This window comes from Coregonus clupeaformis, chromosome 12 (assembly GCF_020615455.1).
Source record: "Coregonus clupeaformis isolate EN_2021a chromosome 12, ASM2061545v1, whole genome shotgun sequence".
Classification (NCBI taxonomy): Eukaryota; Metazoa; Chordata; class Actinopteri; order Salmoniformes; family Salmonidae; genus Coregonus; species Coregonus clupeaformis.
The window spans coordinates 14,007,448-14,034,876 of NC_059203.1; the positions used below are offsets into that span (position 1 = coordinate 14,007,448).

Below are 27,429 nucleotides of genomic sequence, written 5' to 3' on the forward strand. Positions count from 1 at the left end.
TTTGAGTTGCTTAACACTATAATCATTACTGTAAAAGACAAGTACTTTGAGACAACTGCTGGTGTAAAAAAATTGCTTTATAAATACATTTGATTGATTGGTAATCGTAGAAAAGGCCTATATAAATATTTAGCCATTCCGTACCTTCACAACTGTCCCCATTATAGAGAGGGTCAGTATTTTCCCTGGGTTAGACGTACCTTCATAACTGTCCCCATTATAGAGAGGGTCAGTATTTACCCTGGGTTAGACGTACCTTCATAACTGTCCCCATTATAGAGAGGGTCAGTATTTTCCCTGGGTTAGACGTACCTTCATAACTGTCCCCATTATAGAGAGGGTCAGTATTTTCCCTGGGTTAGACGTACCTTCATAACTGTCCCCATTATAGAGAGGGTCAGTATTTACCCTGGGTTAGACGTACCTTCATAACTGTCCCCATTATAGGGAGGGTCAGTATTTTCCCTGGGTTAGGGTTAGACGTACCTTCATAACTGTCCCCATTATAGAGAGGGTCAGTATTTTCCCTGGGTTAGGGTTAGACGTACCTTCATAACTGTCCCCATTATAGAGAGGGTCAGTATTTTCCCTGGGTTAGACGTACCTTCATAACTGTCCCCATTATAGAGAGGGTCAGTATTTTCCCTGGGTTAGGGTTAGACGTACCTTCATAACTGTCCCCATTATAGAGAGGGTCAGTATTTTCCCTGGGTTAGACGTACCTTCATAACTGTCCCCATTATAGAGAGGGTCAGTATTTTCCCTGGGTTAGACGTACCTTCATAACTGTCCCCATTATAGGGAGGGTCAGTATTTTCCCTGGGTTAGACGTACCTTCATAACTGTCCCCATTATAGGGAGGGTCAGTATTTTCCCTGGATGAGGAGTGGGCCAGCGGTCGATGTCGTTGCAGGCTGTCACACACAGAAACAAGCCAGATGAAGACACACAGACAGGCTACAGACTACAGGCTACAGGCTACAGACTTCACAGGGCAAATAATAGTTACAACTAAACACACAACAACACTTTATAAAGGGACCACAGACCAGCCCCTCTACTAATCAGACAACACTTTATAAAGGGACCAGGGACCAGCCCCTCTACTAATCAGACAACACTTTATAAAGGGACCACGGACCAGCCCCTCTACTAATCAGACAACACTTTATAAAGGGACCACAGACCAGCCCCTCTACTAATCAGACAACACTTTATAAAGGGACCACAGACCAGCCCCTCTACTAATCAGACAACACTTTATAAAGGGACCACAGACCAGCCCCTCTACTAATCAGACAACACTTTATAAAGGGACCACAGACCAGCCCCTCTACTAATCAGACAACACTTTATAAAGGGACCAGGGACCAGCCCCTCTACTAATCAGACACCACTTTATAAAGGGACCACGGACCAGCCCCTCTACTAATCAGACAACACTTTATAAAGGGACCACGGACCAGCCCCTCTACTAATCAGACAACACTTTATAAAGGGACCAGGGACCAGCCCCTCTACTAATCAGACAACACTTTATAAAGGGACCACAGACCAGCCCCTCTACTAATCAGACAACACTTTATAAAGGGACCAGGGACCAGCCCCTCTACTAATCAGACAACACTTTATAAAGGGACCACAGACCAGCCCCTCTACTAATCAGACAACACTTTATAAAGGGACCACAGACCAGCCCCTCTACTAATCAGACACCACTTTATAAAGGGACCACAGACCAGCCCCTCTCCTAATCAGACAACACTTTATAAAGGGACCAGGGACCAGCCCCTCTCCTAATCAGACACCACTTTATAAAGGGACCACAGACCAGCCCCTCTCCTAATCAGACAACACTATATAAAGGGACCACAGACCAGCCCCTCTACTAATCAGACACCACTTTATAAAGGGACCAGGGACCAGCCCCTCTCCTAATCAGACAACACTTTATAAAGGGACCACAGACCAGCCCCTCTACTAATCAGACAACACTTTATAAAGGGACCACAGACCAGCCCCTCTACTAATCAGACAACACTTTATAAAGGGACCACAGACCAGCCCCTCTACTAATCAGACAACACTTTATAAAGGGACCAGGGACCAGCCCCTCTCCTAATCAGACAACACTTTATAAAGGGACCACAGACCAGCCCCTCTACTAATCAGACAACACTTTATAAAGGGACCAGGGACCAGCCCCTCTACTAATCAGACAACACTTTATAAAGGGACCAGGGACCAGCCCCTCTACTAATCAGACAACACTTTATAAAGGGACCACAGACCAGCCCCTCTACTAATCAGACAACACTTTATAAAGGGACCACAGACCAGCCCCTCTACTAATCAGACAACACTTTATAAAGGGACCAGGGACCAGCCCCTCTACTAATCAGACAACACTTTATAAAGGGACCGCAGACCAGCCCCTCTACTAATCAGACAACACTTTATAAAGGGACCACAGACCAGCCCCTCTACTAATCAGACAACACTTTATAAAGGGACCACAGACCAGCCCCTCTACTAATCAGACAACACTTTATAAAGGGACCACAGACCAGCCCCTCTACTAATCAGACAACACTTTATAAAGGGACCACAGACCAGCCCCTCTACTAATCAGACAACACTTTATAAAGGGACCAGGGACCAGCCCCTCTCCTAATCAGACAACACTTTATAAAGGGACCGCAGACCAGCCCCTCTACTAATCAGACAACACTTTATAAAGGGACCACAGACCAGCCCCTCTACTAATCAGACAACACTTTATAAAGGGACCACAGACCAGCCCCTCTACTAATCAGACAACACTTTATAAAGGGACCACAGACCAGCCCCTCTACTAATCAGACAACACTTTATAAAGGGACCACAGACCAGCCCCTCTACTAATCAGACAACACTTTATAAAGGGACCAGGGACCAGCCCCTCTCCTAATCAGACAACACTTTATAAAGGGACCGCAGACCAGCCCCTCTACTAATCAGACAACACTTTATAAAGGGACCAGGGACCAGCCCCTCTACTAATCAGACAACACTTTATAAAGGGACCACAGACCAGCCCCTCTACTAATCAGACAACACTTTATAAAGGGACCACAGACCAGCCCCTGTACTAATCAGACAACACTTTATAAAGGGACCACATACCAGCCCCTCTACTAATCAGACAACACTTTATAAAGGGACCACAGACCAGCCCCTCTACTAATCATTCCATAGCTCAGAGAACAGAGTTGTGCTCATTAGGGCAGGCTGTAGCAAAAAGCTTTGCAAAAGAAAATGAATCCGAGTGTTGAAGAAGTCCCTCCCCGTTTCCCCGTTTGGAGCAGGATCAACTGGGAGACTCACCAGCCTCCAGGCATGGCTCCTGCTTCTCAAAGTACTCTGGAGCAATGAGCTTCAGCAGGGAGTGGAAGAACATGACATAGGGTAGCTTGCTGATAAGGACCAGGGACTGGAAACACACACAGATCAACAGTTAATCATACTGCAATAAGATCAGGGAGTTTAAAAAAAAATAAAAAATGTAGCAAGAATAAAAAATTATGCAAAGATGTTGTCTCATATCACGTGCTGAATCCTGCCAACTCACCTTCTGAAAGTAGCCCCTCTTGAGTGACTTGTCCCGGACTTGTCTGAAGTAGACGTAACCATAGTAATGGCCCTGGTCCCTCTACACACACAAACTCACATTTAGTACGGACACACACACACCAGTACCTTAAGACACACACACCAGTACATTAAGACACACACACCAGTACATTAAGACACACACACCAGTACATTAAGACACACACACCAGTACATTAAGACACACACACCAGTACATTAGTCATTGGTGTAGGCCTACATACTGCATGGTTGGAAGTGGAAAGATGACAAGTGAATTGATCCCCTTCTCTATAGGACAGGTTATATACTGAAACCCAGACATAACACTATCCCCTTCTCTATAGGACAGGTTATATACTGAAACCCAGACATAACACTATCCCCTTCTCTATAGGACAGGTTAAATACTGAAACCCAGACATAACACTATCCCCTTCTCTATAGGACAGGTTATACACTGAAACCCAGACATAACACTATCCCCTTCTCTATAGGACAGGTTATACACTGAAACCCAGACATAACACTATCCCCTTCTCTATAGGACAGGTTATACACTGAAACCCAGACATAACACTATCCCCTTCTCTATAGGACAGGTTAAATACTGAAACCCAGACATAACACTATCCCCTTCTCTATAGGACAGGTTAAATACTGAAACCCAGACATAACACTATCCCCTTCTCTATAGGACAGGTTATACACTGAAACCCAGACATAACACTATCCCCTTCTCTATAGGACAGGTTATACACTGAAACCCAGACATAACACTGTCCCCTTCTCTATAGGACAGGTTATATACTGAAACCCAGACATAACACTATCCCCTTCTCTATAGGACAGGTTATACACTGAAACCCAGACATAACACTATCCCCTTCTCTATAGGACAGGTTATACACTGAAACCCAGACATAACACTGTCCCCTTCTCTATAGGACAGGTTATATACTGAAACCCAGACATAACACTATCCCCTTCTCTATAGGACAGGTTATACACTGAAACCCAGACATAACACTATCCCCTTCTCTATAGGACAGGTTATACACTGAAACCCAGACATAACACTATCCCCTTCTCTATAGGACAGGTTATACACTGAAACCCAGACATAACACTATCCCCTTCTCTATAGGACAGGTTATACACTGAAACCCAGACATAACACTATCCCCTTCTCTATAGGACAGGTTATATACTGAAACCTGGCAGTCAGAGTGCAGTAGGAAGCCATGGATGGCTATGGCTGCTGACTGACGTTCAACGGCCGGTTGGTGACTGACGTGTGTAATGGCCGGTTGGTGACTGACTGATGTGTGTAATGACCGGTTGGTGACTGACTGATGTTTAATGGCCGGTTGGTGACTGACTGATGTTTAATGGCCGGTTGGTGACTGACTGATGTTTAATGGCCGGTTGGTGACTGACTGATGTTTAATGGCCGGTTGGTGACTGACTGACTGATGTTTAATGGCCGGTTGGTGACTGACTGACTGATGTTTAATGGCCGGTTGGTGACTGACTGATGTTTAATGGCCGGTTGGTGACTGACTGATGTGTGTAATGGCCGGTTGGTGACTGACTGATGTGTGTAATGGCCGGTTGGTGACTGACTGATGTGTGTAATGGCCGGTTGGTGACTGACTGATGTTTAATAGCCGGTTGGTGACTGACTGATGTGTGTAATGGCCGGTTGGTGACTGACTGATGTGTGTAATGGCCGGTTGGTGACTGACTGATGTTTAATAGCCGGTTGGTGACTGACTGATGTGTGTAATGGCATGGGGAAAGTGTTGGCTGAGTCTGTATGGCTCTCACAGAGATTCTCATCTCTCAGGTCGATGTTTACCTGTAGAGTCATGAGGAGTTTCCCCTTAGTGGACATAAATGCTATTATAACCCAGCTATCTTTATTCAGCACGCTACCCCCACTCCCCAACGTCAAAAATATTTTCACATGACCCTCCCCTTGCACTGTTAAATAAATTGCAGACCCTCCCCCCTCATAGAATTAACTCAAAACAATGTTTATGACCGCAAATAACAACAACTGTAGCGACCCTGTGATGTAGAGACCCTGTGATGTAGAGTTTTACGATCCGGGAGCAACTCCAGGCTCTTTACACTGTCTAGTAAAAGGTCTAAAGACGTTTGAAGGTGTTCTGGTTCTGGTCCTGGTTCTGGTCCTCTGGAGCAGGGCGCTGCAGACAGACAGACAGCTAGACACACAGACAGAGACATGCCAGACAGCCAGCCACAGCCAGACAGCCAGACACAGCCAGCCAGACAGCCAGCCAGACACAGCCAGCCAGCCAGCCAGCCGGCAGCCAGCCAGACACAGCCAGCCGGCAGCCAGCTAGCCAGACAGACAGCGACAGCCAGCCAGACAGAGGCAGCCAGCCAGACAGCCAACCAGCCAGCCAGACATGTAGAGTGTCCCTGAACCCTTTTTACCTTGAGGCAGACTGGGGCATCACGGTCAAACTGGTCCAGAAAAAACCCCAGAGAGGACATCCTGCCTGAGGCCTGGCGGAAACGGAAGCAGAACTGTGTGTCCCCTAGACAACCTGCCAAACAGGAAGAGGAAACACATGTAGTTATCCTCCTCCTCCATGCTCCAGCTCTTTTCTCTAGGCTGGATGGAATTCCAGCACTGACATGGGGAGGGGTGGTCACTCAGAGGGGAGGAATGCTGTGATATCAACAAGGTCCTGAGATGAAGGATGCTTTTAAACCATACGGTTAAAGCAGTGTTTTATCACACAAAGAAGCTGTTTAACTAAAAAGGTTCCTGAATAGATATAAGAATGAAGCCTGGGTGCCAGTCTGTTGTTGCTCTCTTGTCAACTCCTTATGAAATTATCATGCTTGACAATGACAGCAATGGAGTTGGCAAGAGCACAAACAGATCTGGGACCAGGCTAATAAAAAGACATACAGGTCCAAATAAGACATTTAAGTCCAACAAGGCATTTGGTGAAGCCATTTGAAGGGGTAAACGTTAACGTAACAGGTCAAGTTGACAGACATTTGAAGGGGTAAACGTTAACGTAACAGGTCAAGTTGACAGACATTTGAAGGGGTAAACGTTAACGTAACAGGTCAAGTTGACAGACATTTGAAGGGGTAAACGTTAACGTAACAGGTCAAGTTGACAGACATTTGAAGGGGTAAACGTTAACGTAACAGGTCAAGTTGACAGACATTTGAAGGGGGAAACGTTAACGTAACAGGTCAAGTTGACAGACATTTGAAGGGGTAAACGTTAACGTAACAGGTCAAGTTGACAGACATTTGAAGGGGGAAACGTTAACGTAACAGGTCAAGTTGACAGACATTTGAAGGGGGAAACATTAACGTAACAGGTCAAGTTGACAGACATTTGAAGGGGTAAACGTTAACGTAACAGGTCAAGTTGACAGACATTTGAAGGGGTAAACGTTAACGTAACAGGTCAAGACAGACATTTGAAGGGGTAAACGTTAACGTAACAGGTCAAGTTGACAGACATTTGAAGGGGGAAACGTTAACGTAACAGGTCAAGTTGACAGACATTTGAAGGGGTAAACGTTAACGTAACAGGTCAAGTTGACAGACATTTGAAGGGGTAAACATTAACGTAACAGGTCAAGTTGACAGACATTTGAAGGGGTAAACGTTAACGTAACAGGTCAAGTTGACAGACATTTGAAGGGGTAAACGTTAACGTAACAGGTCAAGTTGACAGACATTTGAAGGGGGAAACGTTAACGTAACAGGTCAAGTTGACAGACATTTGAAGGGGGAAACGTTAACGTAACAGGTCAAGTTGACAGACATTTGAAGGGGTAAACGTTAACGTAACAGGTCAAGTTGACAGACATTCCAGCAGGCAGCAGAAGAGAACACAGTGATGTAATGAAGGTTCTTTCCCTCTGAGTTACTGCCCAGTGAGAGAGAACACAGTGATGTAATGAAGGTTCTATCCCTCTGAGTTACTGCCCAGTGAGAGAGAACACAGTGATGTAATGAAGGTTCTTTCCCTCTGAGTTACTGCCCAGTGAGAGAGAACACAGTGATGTAATGAAGGTTCTTTCCCTCTGAGTTACTGCCCAGTGAGAGAGAACACAGTGATGTAATGAAGGTTCTTTCCCTCTGAGTTACTGCCCAGTGAGAGAGAACACAGTGATGTAATGAAGGTTCTTTCCCTCTGAGTTACTGCCCAGTGAGAGAGAACACAGTGATGTAATGAAGGTTCTTTCCCTCTGAGTTACTGCCCAGTGAGAGAGAACACAGTGATGTAATGAAGGTTCTTTCCCTCTGAGTTACTGCCCAGTGGAAAACCAGTCCTACATTCCAGAGCAGAGGCTGCATGTCAGCCTGTCTGCTGCACACCACCAGGGACAGGAGGTTTTCCCAGGTGCCCAGTGAGGCAGAGCTCCAATCTCTACAACCTGTATAGCGATGAGTCTTTCAAAGGGGTTGGAATAAAGTGCAAGTCAAATTTCGTTTGGACCTAGTGTACAATTAATGAATAAAGTGATTTTAATCTTTTCCTGAGTTTTTCCCTGTCCTCTGAAGCAGATAACTAGTGGTCTGAGTTCCAGTCTGTTTGTGCCATCATGCCAACTCCTTGTCACTCATAGAACAATGTCGTGTGTAACGCCGGGCTATTCTTTGTGTGCTGAAATCAGTCGCCGCTCACCTCCATCGTAAATCGTGGAGTTGAGTTTAAAATCGTCTATGCCAGCCCAGTACAGAGTAATCGTCTACGCCAGCCCAGTACAGAGTAATCATCTAAGCCAGCCCAGTACAGAGTAATCGTCTATCCCAGCCCAGTACAGAGTAATCGTCTAAGCCAGCCCAGTACAGAGTAATCGTCTATGCCAGCCCAGTACAGAGTAATCGTCTAAGCCGGCCCAGTACAGAGTAATCGTCTAAGCCGGCCCAGTACAGAGTAATCGTCTATGCCGGCCCAGTACAGAGTAATCGTCTAAGCCAGCCCAGTACAGAGTAATCGTCTAAGCCGGCCCAGTACAGAGTAATCGTCTATGCCAGCCCAGTACAGAGTAATCGTCTAAGCCAGCCCAGTACAGAGTAATCGTCTAAGCCAGCCCAGTACAGAGTAATCGTCTAAGCCAGCCCAGTACAGAGTAATCGTCTAAGCCAGCCCAGTACAGAGTAATCGTCTATGCCAGCCCAGTACAGAGTAATCGTCTAAGCCAGCCCAGTACAGAGTAATCGTCTAAGCCAGCCCAGTACAGAGTAATCGTCTAAGCCAGCCCAGTACAGAGTAATCGTCTAAGCCAGCCCAGTACAGAGTAATCGTCTAAGCCAGCCCAGTACATAGTGTAGAAATACAGCAGCTGTCTAATCCTGTTCAATGACACACTATTCTCTATATAGGACACTACTTTTGACCAGAGCCCTGGTCGGTAGGTCAGTAGGGGTCCTCTGACTTTACTCACTGGAATTTAACTCAGACTACAGAGGAGACAGTACATCAGACTACAGACCAGAGGAGACAGTACATCAGACTACAGACCAGAGGAGACAGTACATCAGACTACAGACCAGAGGAGACAGTACATCAGACTACAGACCAGAGGAGACAGTACATCAGACTACAGACCAGAGGAGACAGTACATCAGACTACAGACCAGAGGAGACAGTACATCAGACTACAGACCAGAGGAGACAGTACATCTGCTGCAGGGACTTGCTTCCATTCAGCCACAAGAGCATTAGTGAAGTCGGGCACTGACGTTGGGCGATTAGGCCTGGCTCGCAGTCGGCTTTCCGACGCACAGTGAGGCAAAGTCTTTTGGAGGATGGCCTGGTGTCAAGAAGGGCAGTGAGGAAGCCACTTCTCTCCAGGAAAAACATCAGGGACAGACTGATATTCTGCAAAAGGTACAGGGATTGGACTGCTGAGGACTGGGGTAAAGTCATTTTCTCTGATGAATCCCCTTTCCGATTGTTTGGGGCATCCGGAAAAAAGCTTGTCAAGAGAAGAAAAGTTGAGCGCTACCATCAGTCCTGTGTCATGCCAACAGTAAAGCATCCTGAAACCATTCATGTGTGGGGTTGCTTCTCAGCCAAGGGAGTGGGCTCACTCACAATTTTGCCTAAGAACACAGCCATGAATAAAGAATGGTACCAACACATCCTCTGAGAGCAACTTCTCCCAACCATCCAAGAACAGTTTGGTGACGACCAATGCCTTTTCCAGCATGATGGAGCACCTTGCCATAAGGAAAAAGTGATAACTAAGTGGCTCGGGGAACAAAACATCGACATTTTGGGTCCATGGCCAGGAAACTCCCCAGACCTTAATCCCATTGAGAATTTGTGGTCAATCCTCAAGAGGCGGGTGGACAAACAAAAACCCACAAATTCTGACAAACTCCAAGCATTGATTATGCAAGAATGGGCTGCCATCAGTCAGGATGTGGCCCAGAAGTTAATTGACAGCATGCCAGGGCGGATTGCAGAGGTCTTGAAAAAGAAGGGTCAACCCTGCAAATATTGACTCTTTGCATAAACTTAATGTAATTGTCAATAAAAGCCTTTGACACTTATGGAATGCTTGTAATTATACTTCAGTATACCATAGTAACATCTGACAAAAACATCTAAAAACACTGAAGCAGCAAACTTTGTGAAGACCAAAACTTGTGTCATTCTCAAAACGTTTGACCACGACTGTATATTGAAAGCAGGTGCTTCCACACAGGTGTGGTTCCTGAGTTAAGAAATTAAAACATCCCATCATGCTTAGGGTCATGTATAAAAATGGCCAGTTGCCCATTAATTTGGCAACCATGGTTAGAAGAGATCTCAGTGACTTAGAAAGAGGGGTCTCAAAGGAGCATGGGAGGTTTAAAGGGTATGTGTGTGTGTGTGTGTGTGTGTGTGTGTGTATGTGTCTGTGTGTGTGTATGTGTCTGTGTGTGTATGTGTCTGTGTGTGTGTGTGTGTGTGTGTGTGTGTGTGATCTGTGTATGTGTGTGTGTGTGTGTGTGTGTGTGTGTGTGTGTGTGTCTCAGTCACCAGATCTCAACCCAGTTGAACACTTCCTGGAGATTCTGGAGAGGCGCCTGAGACAGTTTTTAAATGTCTGTAGCAAAATTGAGTTACAAAACCATGCTGCATCTGCAAAAATCAACTATAGTGCTGAGGACTAAGATGTCTAGTTTTTGGGAAAGTGTCTAATTTTAAATACATTTTCGCCTGAATTTCTTTACATTTTTCACCCCGAATTGTCATTACCGAAATGAGTCTGGATTAAAATTCTCGGGTCATGTTGTAATAATGTTTCTTTAGAAAAACCTAACTTATTTGAATAAAACAAAACATGCTGCTCTAGTCTGTCCATAAATCATAAATGGTATACTAGTTGAAGTTTACATTAAACTATAATATTTATTTAGTACAAAAAAATGTATGTGGACATGTCTCATTACCGTAACACTTTTTCAAGATCCAGTAAAAACTCCAATCCATTTTTTAATCTTTATTCACCCATGATGCATCATCAGAGGAGTAGTCAGATAAGCACAGTTCCCGCTCAGCCCAGTTCCCGCTCAGCCCAGTTCCCGCTCAGCCCAGTTCCCGCTCAGCCCAGTTCCCGCTCAGCCCAGTTCCCGCTCAGCCCAGTCAAAGCTATTCGCTGCTCTGCCCAGTCAAAGCTATTCGCTGCTCTGCCCAGTCAAAGCTATTCGCTGCTCAGCCCAGTCAAAGCTATTCGCTGCTCAGCCCAGTCAAAGCTATTCGCTGCTCAGCCCAGTCAAAGCTGTTCGCTGCTCAGCCCAGTCAAAGCTATTCGCTGCTCAGCCCAGTCAAAGCTGTTCGCTGCTCAGCCCAGTCAAAGCTATTCGCTGCTCAGCCCAGTCAAAGCTATTCGCTGCTCAGCCCAGTCAAAGCTGTTCGCTGCTCAGCCCAGTCAAAGCTATTCGCTGCTCAGCCCAGTCAAAGCTATTCGCTGCTCAGCCCAGTCAAAGCTGTTTGCTGCTCAGCCCAGTCAAAGCTATTCGCTGCTCAGCCCAGTCAAAGCTATTCGCTGCTCAGCCCAGTCAAAGCTGTTTGCTGCTCAGCCCAGTCAAAGCTGTTTGCTGCTCAGCCCAGTCAAAGCTATTCGCTGCTCAGCCCAGTCAAAGCTGTTTGCTGCTCAGCCCAGTCAAAGCTGTTTGCTGCTCAGCCCAGTCAAAGCTATTCGCTGCTCAGCCCAGTCAAAGCTATTCGCTGCTCAGCCCAGTCAAAGCTGTTTGCTGCTCAGCCCAGTCAAAGCTGTTTGCTGCTCAGCCCAGTCAAAGCTATTCGCTGCTCAGCCCAGTCAAAGCTGTTTGCTGCTCAGCCCAGTCAAAGCTGTTTGCTGCTCTGGATAAAGTAATCCTTCTTCCCCCACCCCACATAACATTTTTTTTTAAAAAGTGGTTATCCCACTGGCTATCATAAGTTTACTTGGCTCATCGCGCTCTAGTGACTCCTTGTGGCGGGCCAGGTGCCTGCGGGCTGACCCTGGTTGTCAGTTGAACAGTGTTTCCTCCGACACATTGGTGCAGCTGGCTTCCGGGTTAAGCAGGCGGGTGTTAAGGAGCGCGGTTAGGTGGTCATGTTTTCGGAGGACCCATGACTCCACCTTCATCTCTCCCGAGCCCATTGGGGAGTTGCAGCGATGAGACAAGATCGAAAATTGGGGAGAAAAGGGGGTAAGATACAAAAATGTAAAAAAGGAAATAGATAAGATCCTAATCTCAGTGATCATGAATAAGTATAGATCCTAATCTCAGTGATTCATGACAACATTTTGAAGAATTTCACTTTTGACAGTTTCGTGAGAATGATCACTAACAGTGAAATGCTTAGTCACAGGCCCTAACAGTGAAATGCTCAGTCACAGGCCCTAACAGTGAAATGCTCAGTCACAGGCCCTAACAGTGAAATGCTTAGTCACAGGCCCTAACAGTGAAATGCTCAGTCACAGGCCCTAACAGTGAAATGCTCAGTCACAGGCCCTAACAGTGAAATGCTTAGTCACAGGCCCTTCCCAACAATGGAGATGGAAAAACAGAAATAATAGAAAAATAACGAGGAATAAATCCACAATGAGTAACGATAACATGGCTAGATACAGTGCGGGAAAAAAGTATTTAGTCAGCCACCAATTGTGCAAGTTCAACAACAACGACGGAAATTAACAGTTTCGGATGTTTTTGACGACAAGCATTCAATGCTAGCATACGGTAGCACGGCGTTCTACGATAAACGGAAGTTTACATCCATCCTGAGATTTAACCGGAAATACGTCATCCTCGCCTGTCACCTATAGGTTCACTGTTGCTATCAAAGTCATTCCAAAGGGTAGGTTGAACAGAGCAAATGAAATGCATCCATACTTTATATCAATCATATATCATCAATGATGCTATTTAGGCCTGTATAACATTAGGGAAGTCATCCACAGCTATTGTTTCAATTCAACCCAGGGTTCAACTAAAAATAGACAGTACTTCTAGGCCGAGGGTTTCAAGCTTTGGTTGATTTCAAATTGAATCTACAAGTTAATAATAAATGTTGTATTCACATCTTCATTTCAACCAAAAATCTAAGTTAAAGCCATTGTGTGCCGGGTGTAGCACGAAGCTAGCTAGCTAGCCGTTCTTCAAACAAAGTCAACACAGTGGCCATTGCTAGCTACCCAACACGACCAGCGAACTGTACGGTAGTAGCTAATTACAATATACTTGTCCTAGCTAGCCAACGTTGAATCATTGCTGCGTCATGAAAGGAACTTGACACAGACACGAATGATCTGTTTAGTGTGTTATCACACTATTGGTGGTTTGCTGTGACCAAGTGTTTGTGCTAAACTGTGTGTTACTGGATGCTAGCATGCTAGTTAGCTAGTTAACACACTATTGGTGGTTTGTTGTGACCATGTATTGGTGCTTAACTGTGTGTTAAACTGTGTGTTATTGGATGCTAGCATGCTAGTCAGCTATGGTGTCATAGTTAGCTAGCTGAATAAAGTGGGTTGAGTCTATTCCTTTAAACATTGAACAACTGTGGTTCACAACAATTTCTGATTTCTAAAGGTGGAAGTTGGGAGAGTTTTTGTTCGGGTGGTTCAGTGAAACAATTTTAGTTTCTGAGGTAGAAGTTTTTGGTGAGGGAGGCCCCCCTCTCTCCTCTCCCAGATGCTTAGCTCATTTCATTCCGATCTCCTCTGCATTTTTGTAGCCATTTGCTACAGCCTGTCAACTATGCCTCTGCCTATCCCTGTTCTCTCCTCTCTGCACAGGCTACACAAACAACGCACCACACCGCGCGGCTGCTGCCTCTCTAACCTGGTGGTCCCTGCACGCACCCCTCACCTGGAGTTCCAGGTCGCAGGCAGCCTCTGGAACTGCCGTTCTGCTGCCAACAAAGCTGACTTCATCCCAGCCTATGCCAACCTCCAGTCCCTCGACTTCCTGGCGCTGACGGAAACATGGATCACCACTGAAAACACGGCTACTCCTACTGCTCTCTCCTCGTCTGACCATGTGTTCTTGCATACCCCGAGAGCATCTGGTCAGAGGGGTGGTGGTACAGGAATCCTCATCTCTCCCAAGTGGACATTCTCAATTTTTCCCCCTAACCCATCTGTCTATCTCCTCATTTGAATTCCATGCTGTCACAGTCACTAGCCCATTTAAGCTTAATATCCTTGTCATCTATCGCCCTCCAGGTTCCCTTGGAGAGTTCATCAACGAGCTTGACGCCTTGATAAGTTCCTTTCCTGAGGATGGCTCACCCCTCACAGTTTTGGGGGATTTCAACCTCCCTATGTCCACATATGACTCATTTCTCTCTGCCTCCTTCTTTCCACTCCTCTCCTCTTTTGACCTCACCCTCTCACCGTCCCCCCCTACTCACAAGGCAGGCAATACGCTTGACCTCATCTTTACTAGATGCTGTTCTTCTACTAATCTCACTGCAACTCCTCTCCATGTCTCCGACCACTACTTTGTTTCCTTTTCTCTCTCGCTCTCCTCCCACACTACTCACTCTGCCCCTACACAGATGGTAATGCGCCGCCGCAACCTTCGCTCTCTCTCTCCCACTACTCTCTCCTCTTCCATCCTATCATCTCTTCCCTCTGCTCAATCCTTCTCCCTCCAATCTCCTGATTCTGCCTCCTCAACCCTCCTCTCCTCCCTTTCTGTATCCTTTGACTCTCTGTGTCCCCTATCCTCCCGGCCGGCTCGGTCCTCCCCTCCAGCTCCGTGGCTTGATGACTCACTGCGAGCTCACAGAACAGAGCTCCGGGCAGCGGAGCGGAAATGGAAGAAAACTAAACTCCCTACCGACCTGGCATCTTTTCACTCCCTCCTCTCTACATTTTCTTCATCTGTTTCTGCTGCTAAGGCCACCTTCTACCACTCTAAATTCCAAGCATCTGCCTCTAACCCTAGGAAGCTCTTTGCCACATTTTCCTCCCTCCTGAATCCCCCCCTCCTCTCTCTCTGTGGATGACTTCGTCAACCACTTTGAAAAGAAGGTTGACGACATCCGATCCTCGTTTGTTAAGTCTAATGACACTGCTGGTCCTGCTCACACTGCCCTACCCTATGCTTTGACTTCTTTCTCCCCTCTCTCTCCAGATAAAATCCTGCGACTTGTGACTGCAGGCCGCCCAACAACCTGCCCGCTTGACCCCATCCCCTCCTCCCTTCTCCAGACCATCTCCGGTGACCTTCTCCCCCTACCTCACCTCGCTGATCAACTCATCCTTGACCGCCGGCCATGTCCCTTCCGTCTTCAAGAGAGCGAGAGTTGCTCCCCTTCTCAAAAAACCAACACTCGACCCCACTGATGTCAACAACTACAGACCAGTATCCCTTCTCTCTTTTCTTTCCAAAACTATTGAGCGTGCCGTCTTTAGCCAACGCTCTTGCTATCTCTCTCAGAATGACCTTCTTGATCCAAACCAATCAGGTTTCAGGACTGGTCATTCAACTGAGACTGCTCTCCTCTGTGTCACGGAGACTCTCCGCACTGCTAAAGCTAACTCTCTCTCCTCTGCTCTTGTCCTTCTAGACCTGTCTGCTGCCTTTGATACTGTGAACCATCATCTTCTGATAACCAGGTGGCGAATCGCATCTCTGCATGTCTGGCAGACATATCAGTATGGATGACGGATCACCACCTCAAGCTGAACCCTGGCAAGACGGAGCTGCTCTTCCTCCCGGGGAAGGACTGCCCGTTCCATGATCTCGCCATCACGGTTGACAACTCCGCTGTGTCCTCCTCCCAGAGTGCGAAGAGCCTAGGCGTGACCCTGGACAACACCCTGTCGTTCTCCGCCAACATCAAGGCGGTGACCCGCTCCTGCAGGTTCATGCTCTACAACATTCGGAGAGTACGACCCTGCCTTACACAGGAAGCGGCACAGGTCCTAATCCAGGCACTTGTCATCTCCCGTCTGGACTACTGCAACTCGCTGTTGGCTGGCCTCCCTGCCTGTGCCATTAAACCCCTACAACTCATCCAGAATGCCGCAGCCCGTCTGGTGTTCAACCTTCCCAAGTTCTCTCACGTCACCCCCCTCCTCCGCACACTCCACTGGCTTCCAGTTGAAGCTCGCATCCGCTACAAGACCATGGTGCTTGCCTATGGAGCAGTGAGGGGAACGGCACCTCTGTACCTTCAGGCTCTGATCAGTCCCTACACCCAAACGAGGGCATTGCGCTCATCCACCTCTGGCCTGCTGGCTCCCTTCCTCTGCGGAAGCATAGTTCCCGCTCAGCCCAGTCAAAACTGTTCGCTGCTCTGGCACCCCAATGGTGGAACAAGCTCCCTCACGACGCCAGGACAGCGGAGTCACTCACCACCTTCCGGAGACATTTGAAACCCCACCTCTTTAAGGAATACCTGGGATAGGATAAAGGAATCCTTCTACCCCCCCAATTGTAAAGTGGTTATCCCACTGGCTATAGGGTGAACGCACCAATTTGTGAGTCGCTCTGGCTAAGAGCGTCTGCTAAATGACGTTAATGTGCCCTTGAGCAAGGCACTTAACCCTAATTGCTCCTGTAAGTCGCTCTGGATAAGAGCGTCTGCTAAATGACTAAAATGTAAATGTAATGTTAAAGAGTATGACTAAATCAAATCAAACTGTATTTAAAGTGCATTTAAAGTTTGATTTGATTTAGTTATTTTAATTAGATTTTTTGGTTGAAAGAGATGTGAATCCAACATATCAATTATTAATTTGTAGACAAACTTGAATTAAAGTCAGACTCAGTGGCACAGACGGAGCTATCCAAGGATACATCTCCTTCAAATGTTGATACAGTGGGGGAAAAAAGGTATTTAGTCAGCCACCAATTGTGCAAGTTCTCCCACTTAAAAAGATGAGAGAGGCCTGTAATTTTCATCATAGGTACACGTCAACTATGACAGACAAATTGAGAATTTTTTTCACAGAAAATCACATTGTAGGATTTTTAATGAATTTATTTGCAAATTATGGTGGAAAATAAGTATTTGGTCACCTACAAACAAGCAACATTTCTGGCTCTCACAGACCTGTAACTTCTTCTTTAAGAGGCTCCTCTGTCCTCCACTCGTTACCTGTATTAATGGCACCTGTTTGAACTTGTTATCAGTATAAAAGACACCTGTCCACAACCTCAAACAGTCACACTCCAAACTCCACTATGGCCAAGACCAAAGGGTTGTCAAAGGACACCAGAAACAAAATTGTAGACCTGCACCAGGCTGGGAAGACTGAATCTGCAATAGGTAAGCAGCTTGGTTTGAAGAAATCAACTGTGGGAGCAATTATTAGGAAATGGAAGACATACAAGACCACTGATAATCTCGCTCGATCTGGGGCTCCACGCAAGATCTCACCCCGTGGGGTCAAAATGATCACAAGAACGGTGAGCAAAAATCCCAGAACCACACAGGGGGACCTAGTGAATGACCTGCAGAGAGCTGGGACCAAAGTAACAAAGCCTACCATCAGTAACACACTACGCCGCCAGGGACTCAAATCCTGCAGTGCCAGACGTGTCCCCCTGCTTAAGCCAGTACATGTCCAGGCCCGTCTGAAGTTTACTAGAGTGCATTTGGATGATCCAGAAGAGGATTGGGAGAATGTCATATGGTCAGATGAAACCTAAATATAACTTTTTGGTAAAAACTCAACTCGTCGTGTTTGGAGGACAAAGAATGCTGAGTTGCATCCAAAGAACACCATACCTACTGTGAAGCATGGGGGTGGAAACATCATGCTTTGGGGCTGGTTTTCTGCAAATGGACCAGGATGACTGATCCGTGTAAAGGAAAGAATGAATGGGGTCATGTATCGTGAGATTGAGTGAAAACCTCCTTCCATCAGCAAGGGCATTGAAGATTAAACGTGGCTGGGTCTTTCAGCATGACAATGATCCCAAACACACTGCCCGGGCAACGAAGGAGTGGCTTCGTAAGAAGCATTTCAAGGTCCTGGAGTGGCCCAGCCAGTCTCCAGATCTCAACCCCATAGAAAATCTTTGGAGGGAGTTGAAAGTCCGTGTTGCCCAGCGACAGCCACAAAACATCACTGCTCTAGAGAAGATCTGCATGGAGGAATGGGCCAAAATACCAGCAACAGTGTGTGAAAACCTTGTGAAGACTTACAGAAAACGTTTGACCTGTGTAATTGCCAACAAAGGGTATATAACAAAGTATTGAGAAACTTTTGTTATTGACCAAATACTTATTTTCCACCATAATTAGCAAATAAATTCATTAAAAATCCTACAATGTGATTTTCTGGATTTTTTTTCCTCATTTTGTCTGTTATAGTTGACGTGTACCTATGATGAAAATTACAGGCCTCATCTTTTTAAGTGGGAGAACTTGCACAATTGGTGGCTGACTAAATACTTTTTTCCCCCACTGTACACAGGGTACCAGTATATAGATATGTCCAGATAAGTAGGGGTAGTAACTAGGCAACAGGATAGATAATAAACAGTAACAGCAGCATATGTGATGAGTCAAAAGTGTTAGTGCAAAAGGGGTAAAAGCCAATACGTAACTGGATTTGGATCTCTTGGACTTTATCCCAGTATGACTCATTTCACTAAATCAAATATGTAGTTCTGCCATTTGTCACATTGTTGTTTCAATGAGGAGTCAGGCTAGGTAAATAATTTGGTCTGATGGCAAAAACTAACCAAATAGCATGTTTTTAGGTTGAGATCCACCCAATACAATGTTCCATTGCTGTTTGATAGTCATTTTTCAATGAGCATGTGAACATTCCGTCCTGTCTCAACATTCCTTTATCAGCCTGCTAACATTTTATTGCATTGTCCCAGTCGGTATTGGACAGAACGTCGCAGCCCGCCTGCCTGTGGGGAAAACAACCTGTGGTTACCTAGGTTACCCCATTGGCTCACAGCAACACTTCACATTTTTCCAAACACAATTTTCTTGTCTGTTTATTGTAGTCAATTACAAAAGTACATTTAAGTAAAATACAACATGTCTAAAGATTACTTTTCAACATTGCCTGCTCCCAACCCCCAAGCCATAAGACTGGTGAACAGTTAATCAAATGGCTACCCTGACTATTTGTATTGACACCCTTTTATGCACACTCACTGGACTCTACCCACACACTCACACTACAACACACGCTGCTACTCTGTTTATTATCTATCCTGATTGCCTAGTCACTTTTACCCCTACCTACATGTACACTACCGTTCAAAGGTTTGGGGTCACTTAGAAATGTCCTTGTTTTCGAAAGAAAAGCAATTTTTTTGTCCATTAAAATAACATCAAATTGATCAGAAATACAGTGTAGACATGGTTAATGTTGTAAATGGCTATTGTAGTTGGAAACAGCAGATTTTTTATGGAATATCTACATAGGCGTACAGAGGCCCATTATCAGCAACCATCAGTCCTGTGTTCCAATGGCACGTTGTGTTTGCTAATCCAAGTTTATCATTTTAAAAGGCTAATTGATCATTAGAAAACCCTTTTGCAATTATGTTAGCACAGCTGAAAACTGTTTATGCTGATTAAAGAAGCAATAAAACGGGCCTTCTTGAGACTAGTTGATTATCTGGAGCATCAGCAATTGTGGGTTCGATTACAGGCTCAAAATGGCCAGAAACAAATACATTTCTTCTGAAACTAGTCAGTCTATTCTTGTTCTGAGAAATGAAGGCTATTCCATACGAGAAATTGCCAAGAAACTGAAGATCTCGTACAACACTGTGTACTACTCCCTTCACAGAACAGTGCAAACTGGCTCTAACCAGAATAGAAAGAGGAGTGGGAGGCCACGATGCACAACTGAGCAAGAGGACAAATACATTAGAGTGTCTAGTTTGAGAAACAGGTGCCTCACAGGTCCTCAACTGGCAGCTTCATTAAATAGTACCCGCAAAACACCAGTCTCAACGTCATCAGTGAAGAGGCGACTCCGGGATGCTGACCTTCTAGGCAGAGTTGCAAAGCCATATATCAGACCGGCCAATAAAAATAAAAGATTAAGATGGGCAAAAGAACACAGACACTGGACAGAGGAAGATTGGAAAAAGTGTTATGGACAGACGAATCGAAGTTTGAGGTTTTCGTATCACAAAGAAGAACATTTGTGAGACGCAGACCAAATGAAAAGATGCTGGAGGAGTACTTGATGCCATCTGTCAAGCATGGTGGAGGCAATGTGATGGTCTGGGGGTGCTTTGGTGGTGGTAAAGTGGGAGATTTGTACAGGGTAAAAGGGATCTTGAAGAAGGAAGGCTATCACTCCATTTTGCAACGCCATGCCATACCCTGTGGACGGCGCTTGATTGGAGCCAATTTCCTCCTACAACAGGACAATGACCCAAAACACAGCTCCAAACTATACAATAACTATTTAGGGAAGAAGCAGTCAGCTGGTATTCTGTCTATAATGGAGTGGCCAGCACAGTTACCAGATCTCAACCCTATTGAGCTGTTGTGGGAGCAGCTTGACCGTATGGTACGTAAGAAGTGCCCATCAAGCCAATCCAACTTGTGGGAGGTGCTTCAGGGAGCATGGGGTGAAATCTCTTCAGATTACCTCAACAAATTGACAACTAGAATGCCAAAGGTCTGCAAGGCTGTAATTGCTGCAAATGGAGGATTCTTTGATGAAAGCAAAGTTTGAAGGACACAATTATTATTTCAATTAAAAATCATTATTTCTAACCTTGTCAATGACTACATTTCCTATTCATTTTTCTATATTTCCTATTCAAACTCATTTCATGTATGTTTTCATGGAAAACAAGGACATTTCTATGTGACCCCAAACTTTTGAACGGTAGTGTACATATTACCTCCAACTGCCTCGTAACCCTGCACATTAACTCAGTACTGTTACTCCTTGTATATAGTCTCATTACTACCTGGTAACCCTGCACATTGACTCAGTACTGTTACTCCTTGTATATAGTCTCATTACTACCTGGTAACCCTGCACATTGACTCAGTACTGTTACTCCTTGTATATAGTCTCATTACTACCTGGTACCCCTGCACATTGACTCAGTACTGGTACTCCTTGTATATAGTCTCATTACTACCTGGTAACCCTGCACATTGATTCAGTACTGGTACTCCTTGTATATAGTCTCATTACTACCTGGTAACCCTGCACATTGATTCAGTACTGGTACTCCTTGTATATAGTCTCATTACTACCTGGTAACCCTGCACATTGATTCAGTACTGGTACTCCTTGTATATAGTCTCATTACTACCTGGTAACCCTGCACATTGACTCAGTACTGGTACTCCTTGTATATAGCCTCATTATTGTTATTTTATTGTTACCGTTTCCTTTTTCTGTCTTGCAAATTGTTCTTACTTTTTAACTCTGCGTTGTTGGTTAAGGGCTCGTCAGTCAGCATTTCACGGTAAAGTCCACACCTGTTGTATTCGGCGCATGTGACCAATGTGACAATTTGATTGGATTTGACAGTCACACACACAGACAGACACACAGAAATACAGATAGACACAGACAGACACACACACACTACACACCACTGTGGATTAGGCCTACATCTGCTAAATTCTACTCCCCTGTCTGTCTCCTGTATAAGTCAAAGTAAGGGAGAGCTAATCTTGTTCATTGTTCACATTAAGTGTGTGTGTGTACGTACTACTTAGAAAAGTGGGAGAGTCCAGATAAAATATTTGAATAGCTTTATAAGCTCGGCTATTGCCTGATACCCAATCAGCTGTGGAGTAAAAGCTGACCCAGTGGCTGGTTCCAGTTAGGAAAATGTGGCCTCAGACATTTGACCAGCAGCATTTAATTTAACAGACATTTTAGAAATGTACTGGACCCATACGCATTGGGTGCTTTACCTGATTAGGGTGTCCACCCACGGTGCTCAGAATGACAGAAATCACACTTACATTACAGTAATTCATGTTAACAGAACATTCAAGTTGAGGCTGAAACGTCCTTCTTACCGAATTCCAATGCACACTTTGAAGATGTTAGAATAACGAACAGCAAAATCACTAGCCTACGTCAATCTACTATCCCCCATCGTAGAAAAGTTGACCTATTCTATTGGTCAGCTTGTCAAGAAAGAAATAGCCTATTCCAAACAGACTCTGGGACAGTTGTGGGACGATAGAGCCCAAATTCATACAACCAGTAGGCCTAAACTACACAAAAACGTTTCAAAGCAATTAGGCGGATGCAACAGATCAAAACGTTTAGCTTTAAATGTTGATAAAGTATTATTTCTTCACATTATATGCGCAGAAATGCGCACAAGGCAGTAGACTGTGTGTGAATGTTTGTTCCATAATGCAATTAGCGGGAAAACACCGTTGCCAAAAGCGGTGAAAATAACTGTTCGAAATTTGAGAAAGAGGGGAGATCTAAAGGTGCAACAACTAGCATGGGTTGCTAATAAGACTTGGATTGTGCCTTTGGCTACTGGACAATGAAAGAAAGTTGATTTGAAAACCTATATGTACTTGAATGGGGAATGGGAAGCGCGCTTCAATTACCAGCTGAGAATAAATATATTTAAAAAACAAATCGTGGGCATCAAAACTGAATGCAAATTTATTTAGGCATTTTTTAAAACTACATACCTGTCGTGAAGGCAGTAATGACGATAGTTGCTCAGCAACTTTTTGCTAAGTACCGAACGTATTTTTACATTATTAAGCTTGTGAATTGCAAGTTAATGGCTGCTTCATCGGTTTCAAGGTAAATCGTCATATTCAACGTCTCCTGTAAACCCAGATTGTGGTTCATGAGAGACTGTGGAGGAAGGAGCTCACCTGAGTTGGAGTCTGGGAATGACAAGTAGCAGATACTTGTTTTCTGTAACAAAAATAATTGATCGTTTGTTTGATGTGACATTTGAATACAACACAGTCAGTGTGATACATGACGTTACTTTTGAAAACACAACTTGCCTCCTTCTCGGATAGTTTGGAATGGTGTGGGTAGATGACCTGTAAGTGAGAGAAACAACAGTTAGCTAGATAGCGGTCAACCAGGATAGCTCGCTGGTTAGCTAGCTAAGTAGATGCTAACTGTATACTTTCAATTCCAATAGCTTGCTAAAGAACGTTAGCCAGATAGATAGTTAGCTACAACTAACACCATTAGCTAGCTAAGTTAGCCAGCTAGCTAAGTTAGCTAGCTAAGTTAGCTAGCCATCTAACGAACTGACAACAAGCAGAGGAAAAGTATTTAACTGTAACGTTACCTCCACCGCCTGGCCGAGTTCCAGATCGAACCCGACGACACAGATGCAGTGTAGCCAGGCAGAGAAGCGATCCCACGGCAGGAGAAGCGGGTCCGTGTCCTCCTCTCCTTCAGGCCCGACGGTTAACGTTATTTCTTCCGCTGGAGAGACGCTCACATCCTCGTCTCCAACCTCTTCCGGCTCTGCGAGTTTCTCCTCGGAGCCCTGCAAAGCCATCACGAAGCCCAACGGTGGAAAATGTTTCCTTTCGATAACTTTTATACTGGTATCTTTATCTCTTGATAGCAAGCTAACCAACGTACCCCACACAGAAACAAAACCAACAACACAGAAAACGTAGCTACGCTACGTATGGACGTAACGTTACAACCAGAAATGCAGTAGCGGCACAAGCCCACTAGTGAGCGCTACAACCACGGCTGGTTTTGTGGTTTTTGATTGGCTAGTGTCCTCATCTGTAGTCGAATTTCATTGGCTCTTCGTTTAGTTGCTATTTTTGCCATTCTAGTCATTTATGCAGAATCATCTGATCATATACCTAAAGGTTTCAGTAAATACAATAAATTGTAGTAATTAAGGGGGGCAGTTGAAAGGGCACTTGAACCAGTAACTCTGTGCTTGCAGCAAGGGTTAAGCAGGAACTCCTGCGCCCTAGAACAAGACCTCTTAGAAGACTGAGGCAGGAGCTTTGGGCAGTATGTTGAATGACTCCTAGTACAGTTGACACAAACAGGAGAAACAGAGCGACTACTACAGTCTCTTATCAGATTAACCTTGATGGCCAGGTGGTTGGACGCTTCCCTAAAAGCCACAGGGTTATTGGTTCTCCCCCCGCTTTACCACCATGTTTAGATGGGTTCCTCCTCTCCAGAACTGGCGTCCGAGCGTAATTCCAAATCCCACTATCCCGGCAGTGGCACTGCCACCAATGTAGAGATTCAAGTACAAGCCTCGGTCTGGCTCTTCCCCCTTAATCGAAACCAAATGTTAAAAACTCACATCTCGGATAGTGGCTTCGGTGACAACTACTGCCTTATCTTTCATTTCAATGTATTTCATTTGTTGAAATAAAAAAAATCATATAATTGCAAAACACTGCATCATATAGGTCGAACACTGCATCAAAACACAATATCATGTTTTGTGACATCATGAGATTCATGATCGTAATCTAAGGGCAAATTCTTTAATTCCTCTATTAGCCACAACACTGACTTAAGCAATGAGATTACAGAGAGGAGGGGTCCAAGACACTGGTGAACCCCAGAATGACTGTGACAGCTGTTGTCCATTCCCCCAAAGACATCCCAGTCTCTATTTTGGAGGGTTGTGAGAGATTTAGGGCCATGAGTTTTTCCTAGCTACTTTATGGCTCTAGCTATCAACCACTAAATGTATATGTGTTTCCCTCCTTAAGACATGTCACTGACCTTCATATAACTACTATGCAAAGTACTCTCAAGTTCAAATTTGTTTATATGTCATATAAACATGATATACACTGAGTTTACAAAACATCCTAATATTGAGTTGCCCTCAGAATAGCCTGAATTCATCGGTGTCCTTTGGGTGGTGGACCGTCCTTGATACACACGGGAAACTGTTGAGCGTGGAAAAACCCCAGCAGCGTTGCAGTTCTTGACACACTCAAACCGGTGAGCCTGGCACTTACTACCATACCCCGTTCAAAGGCACTTAAAATATTTTGTCTTGGCCATTCACCCTCAATACACAAAACATACACACATACACAATCCATGTCTCAATTGTCTCAAGGCAATTAAAAATCCTTCTTTAACCTGTCTCCTCCCCTTCATCTACACTGATTTGAAGTGGATTTAACGAGTGACATCAATAAGGGATCATAGCTTTAACCTGGATTCACCTGGTCAGTCGGCCATGGAAAGAACATAATGTTTTGTCCACTCGGTGTACCTGGAATACACAGTGCAATCCAATGCTTACTTGCAATTTCACCTCTCAACAATGCAACAACAATAGAAGCGTAATTAAGTGAATAAATGAGTACTAGAAAATAAAAGCTCAATTAATAAAAATAGGCTACAATATTTTTCAGAAATATAATACAAGAAGGCACTGAAACGAATTGAAGTAGGATATTTAGACATGTGCATGGGAATGAAGCAATAGATTGTTCAATAATAAATAGACATTGTGCAGTGGTAATAAATATGAGTCCAGTAGCAGCAGTCATGGAGAGTGTGTGTTGTGTGTGTGTGTGTGTGTGTGTGTGTGTGTGTGTGTGTGTGTGACTAGGAGGACAATGGAAGTTGAGTCGAAATATACATCTTCATTGTAAAAAAACAAAAACAAAGTTTGTCATAGGCCTAAAGGTTTGTCCAGAGAGCAGCTTTATGGGGACTAGAGGTTCAGAGGCACTGACCACGTTTACATGCGCACTATATTCCGGATAGTAGCTCATATCCTGCTTAAGGTCTCTATCAGGACCTTTTTTTTTTTTTTTCACCTTTATTTAACCAGGTAAGCCAGTTGAGAACAAGTTCTCATTTACAACTGCGACCTGACCAAGATAAAGCAAAACAGTGCGATAAAAACAACAACACAGAGTTACATATGGGGTAAAACAAAACATAAAGTCAAAAAATACAACAGAAAATATATATACAGTGTGTTCAAATGTAGCAAGTTATGGAGGTAAGGCAATAAATAGGCCATGTTCCTTTGATATCCCGCTCATGAGTATCCCTGTTTCCATGAATAAACAGAATATTCCTCATTTATGTATAGGGTTAAATGGAATAGTAACTGAAATATGGACACTGACTGTTTTATTTATTTATTTTTTATTTTATTTCACCTTTATTTAACCAGGTAAGCCAGTTGAGAACAGGTTCTCATTTACAACTGCGACCTGGCCAAGATAAAGCAAAGTAGTGCAATAAAAACAACACAGAGTTACATATGGGGTAAAAAAAAACATAAAGTCAGAAATACAACAGAAAATATATATACAGTGTGTGCAAATGTAGCAAGTTATGGAGGTAAGGCAATAAATAGGCTATAGTGCAGAATAATTACAATAGTATTAACACTGGAATGCTAGATGTGCAAGAGATTATGTGCAAATAGAGATACTGGGGTGCAAAAGAGCAAAATAAATAACAATATAGGGATGAGGTAGTTGGGCGGGCTAATTTCAGATGGGCTGTGTACAGGTGCAGTGATCGGTAAGGTGCTCTGACAACTGATGCTTAAAGTTATTGAGGGAGATAAGAGTCTCCAGCTTCAGAGGCCCTATAACCTATTAACTGATATTAACTCCTGCAGAATTATGCATTTCTTGCAGTGAAATTATACAACACATGTTTATTTTGTCATGGGAACAGGATTGGAGAAATATGATTAATTTCTTTCAACATCTCTTGAGAAAATGTGAATGCAGGTGTAATGTGTATTTCAACCACATAAAATATGCGCCCAAGATGAACTGAAGACTTATCAGAAAAGAGTTTCGTTGTTTTCTCAGCTTTCCATTTCCTTAAAACTGATGACATTTTGCACAGGAATAATCTTTCCACTTTTTTGAAGTTAATTTGTTTTCTCCCCGGTCCCTAAATGAAACAGACAACTTTACCGGTGTAAACTAGATTACTAATCCATTCATTGTATCAATGTAAGACATTATTCTGGTGAGCAATACTTTATTTAGTCTTCTGGGGAAGCAAGTTATCACAGAAGAGAAATTGCATGTACACTCTAAAAATTAGGGGTTCAACAAGGGTTCTTCTAAGATCCTCAAAGTTCTTCGGAGAACCTTCGGGTTCTTGGCACTGACAATTTCCCCCAAAAGTTTCTTCCAAGAACCCCATAGGAGGTGGGGTTCATCGAGGAACCTCCTTAGTTGGTGGGGGTTCTTGCAGGAACTGCCCAACTGAAACATTTGGATTTGAATTTGAAAGGACAGCAGGTGCAGGCACTTAGCTGACATTTTTTAAAGATCTCCTCAATTTAAGGTAAGGTTTGTCCCTTGTACGATCTAAATTGATATTGTTT

At 44.4% G+C, this 27,429-nt stretch overlaps 1 protein-coding gene across 1 annotated transcript in view; it reads right to left on the reverse strand.

The window, feature by feature from the left end:
* Window positions 1–23,722, reverse strand: part of dennd6aa (DENN/MADD domain containing 6Aa) — a 43,480-nt gene extending 19,758 nt beyond the window's left edge. The window contains exons 1-7 of the mRNA XM_041891801.1: window positions 23,395–23,722; window positions 23,099–23,137; window positions 22,961–23,003; window positions 6,097–6,209; window positions 3,611–3,691; window positions 3,367–3,472; window positions 835–914 (exon numbers count right to left, since the gene is read on the reverse strand). Of these exons, the coding sequence (XP_041747735.1) occupies window positions 835–914; window positions 3,367–3,472; window positions 3,611–3,691; window positions 6,097–6,209; window positions 22,961–23,003; window positions 23,099–23,137; window positions 23,395–23,610 (678 nt within the window). The 5' untranslated portion in view covers window positions 23,611–23,722. The remainder of the gene's footprint in view (window positions 1–834; window positions 915–3,366; window positions 3,473–3,610; window positions 3,692–6,096; window positions 6,210–22,960; window positions 23,004–23,098; window positions 23,138–23,394) is intronic.
* Window positions 23,723–27,429: the final 3,707 nt, after the last annotated feature.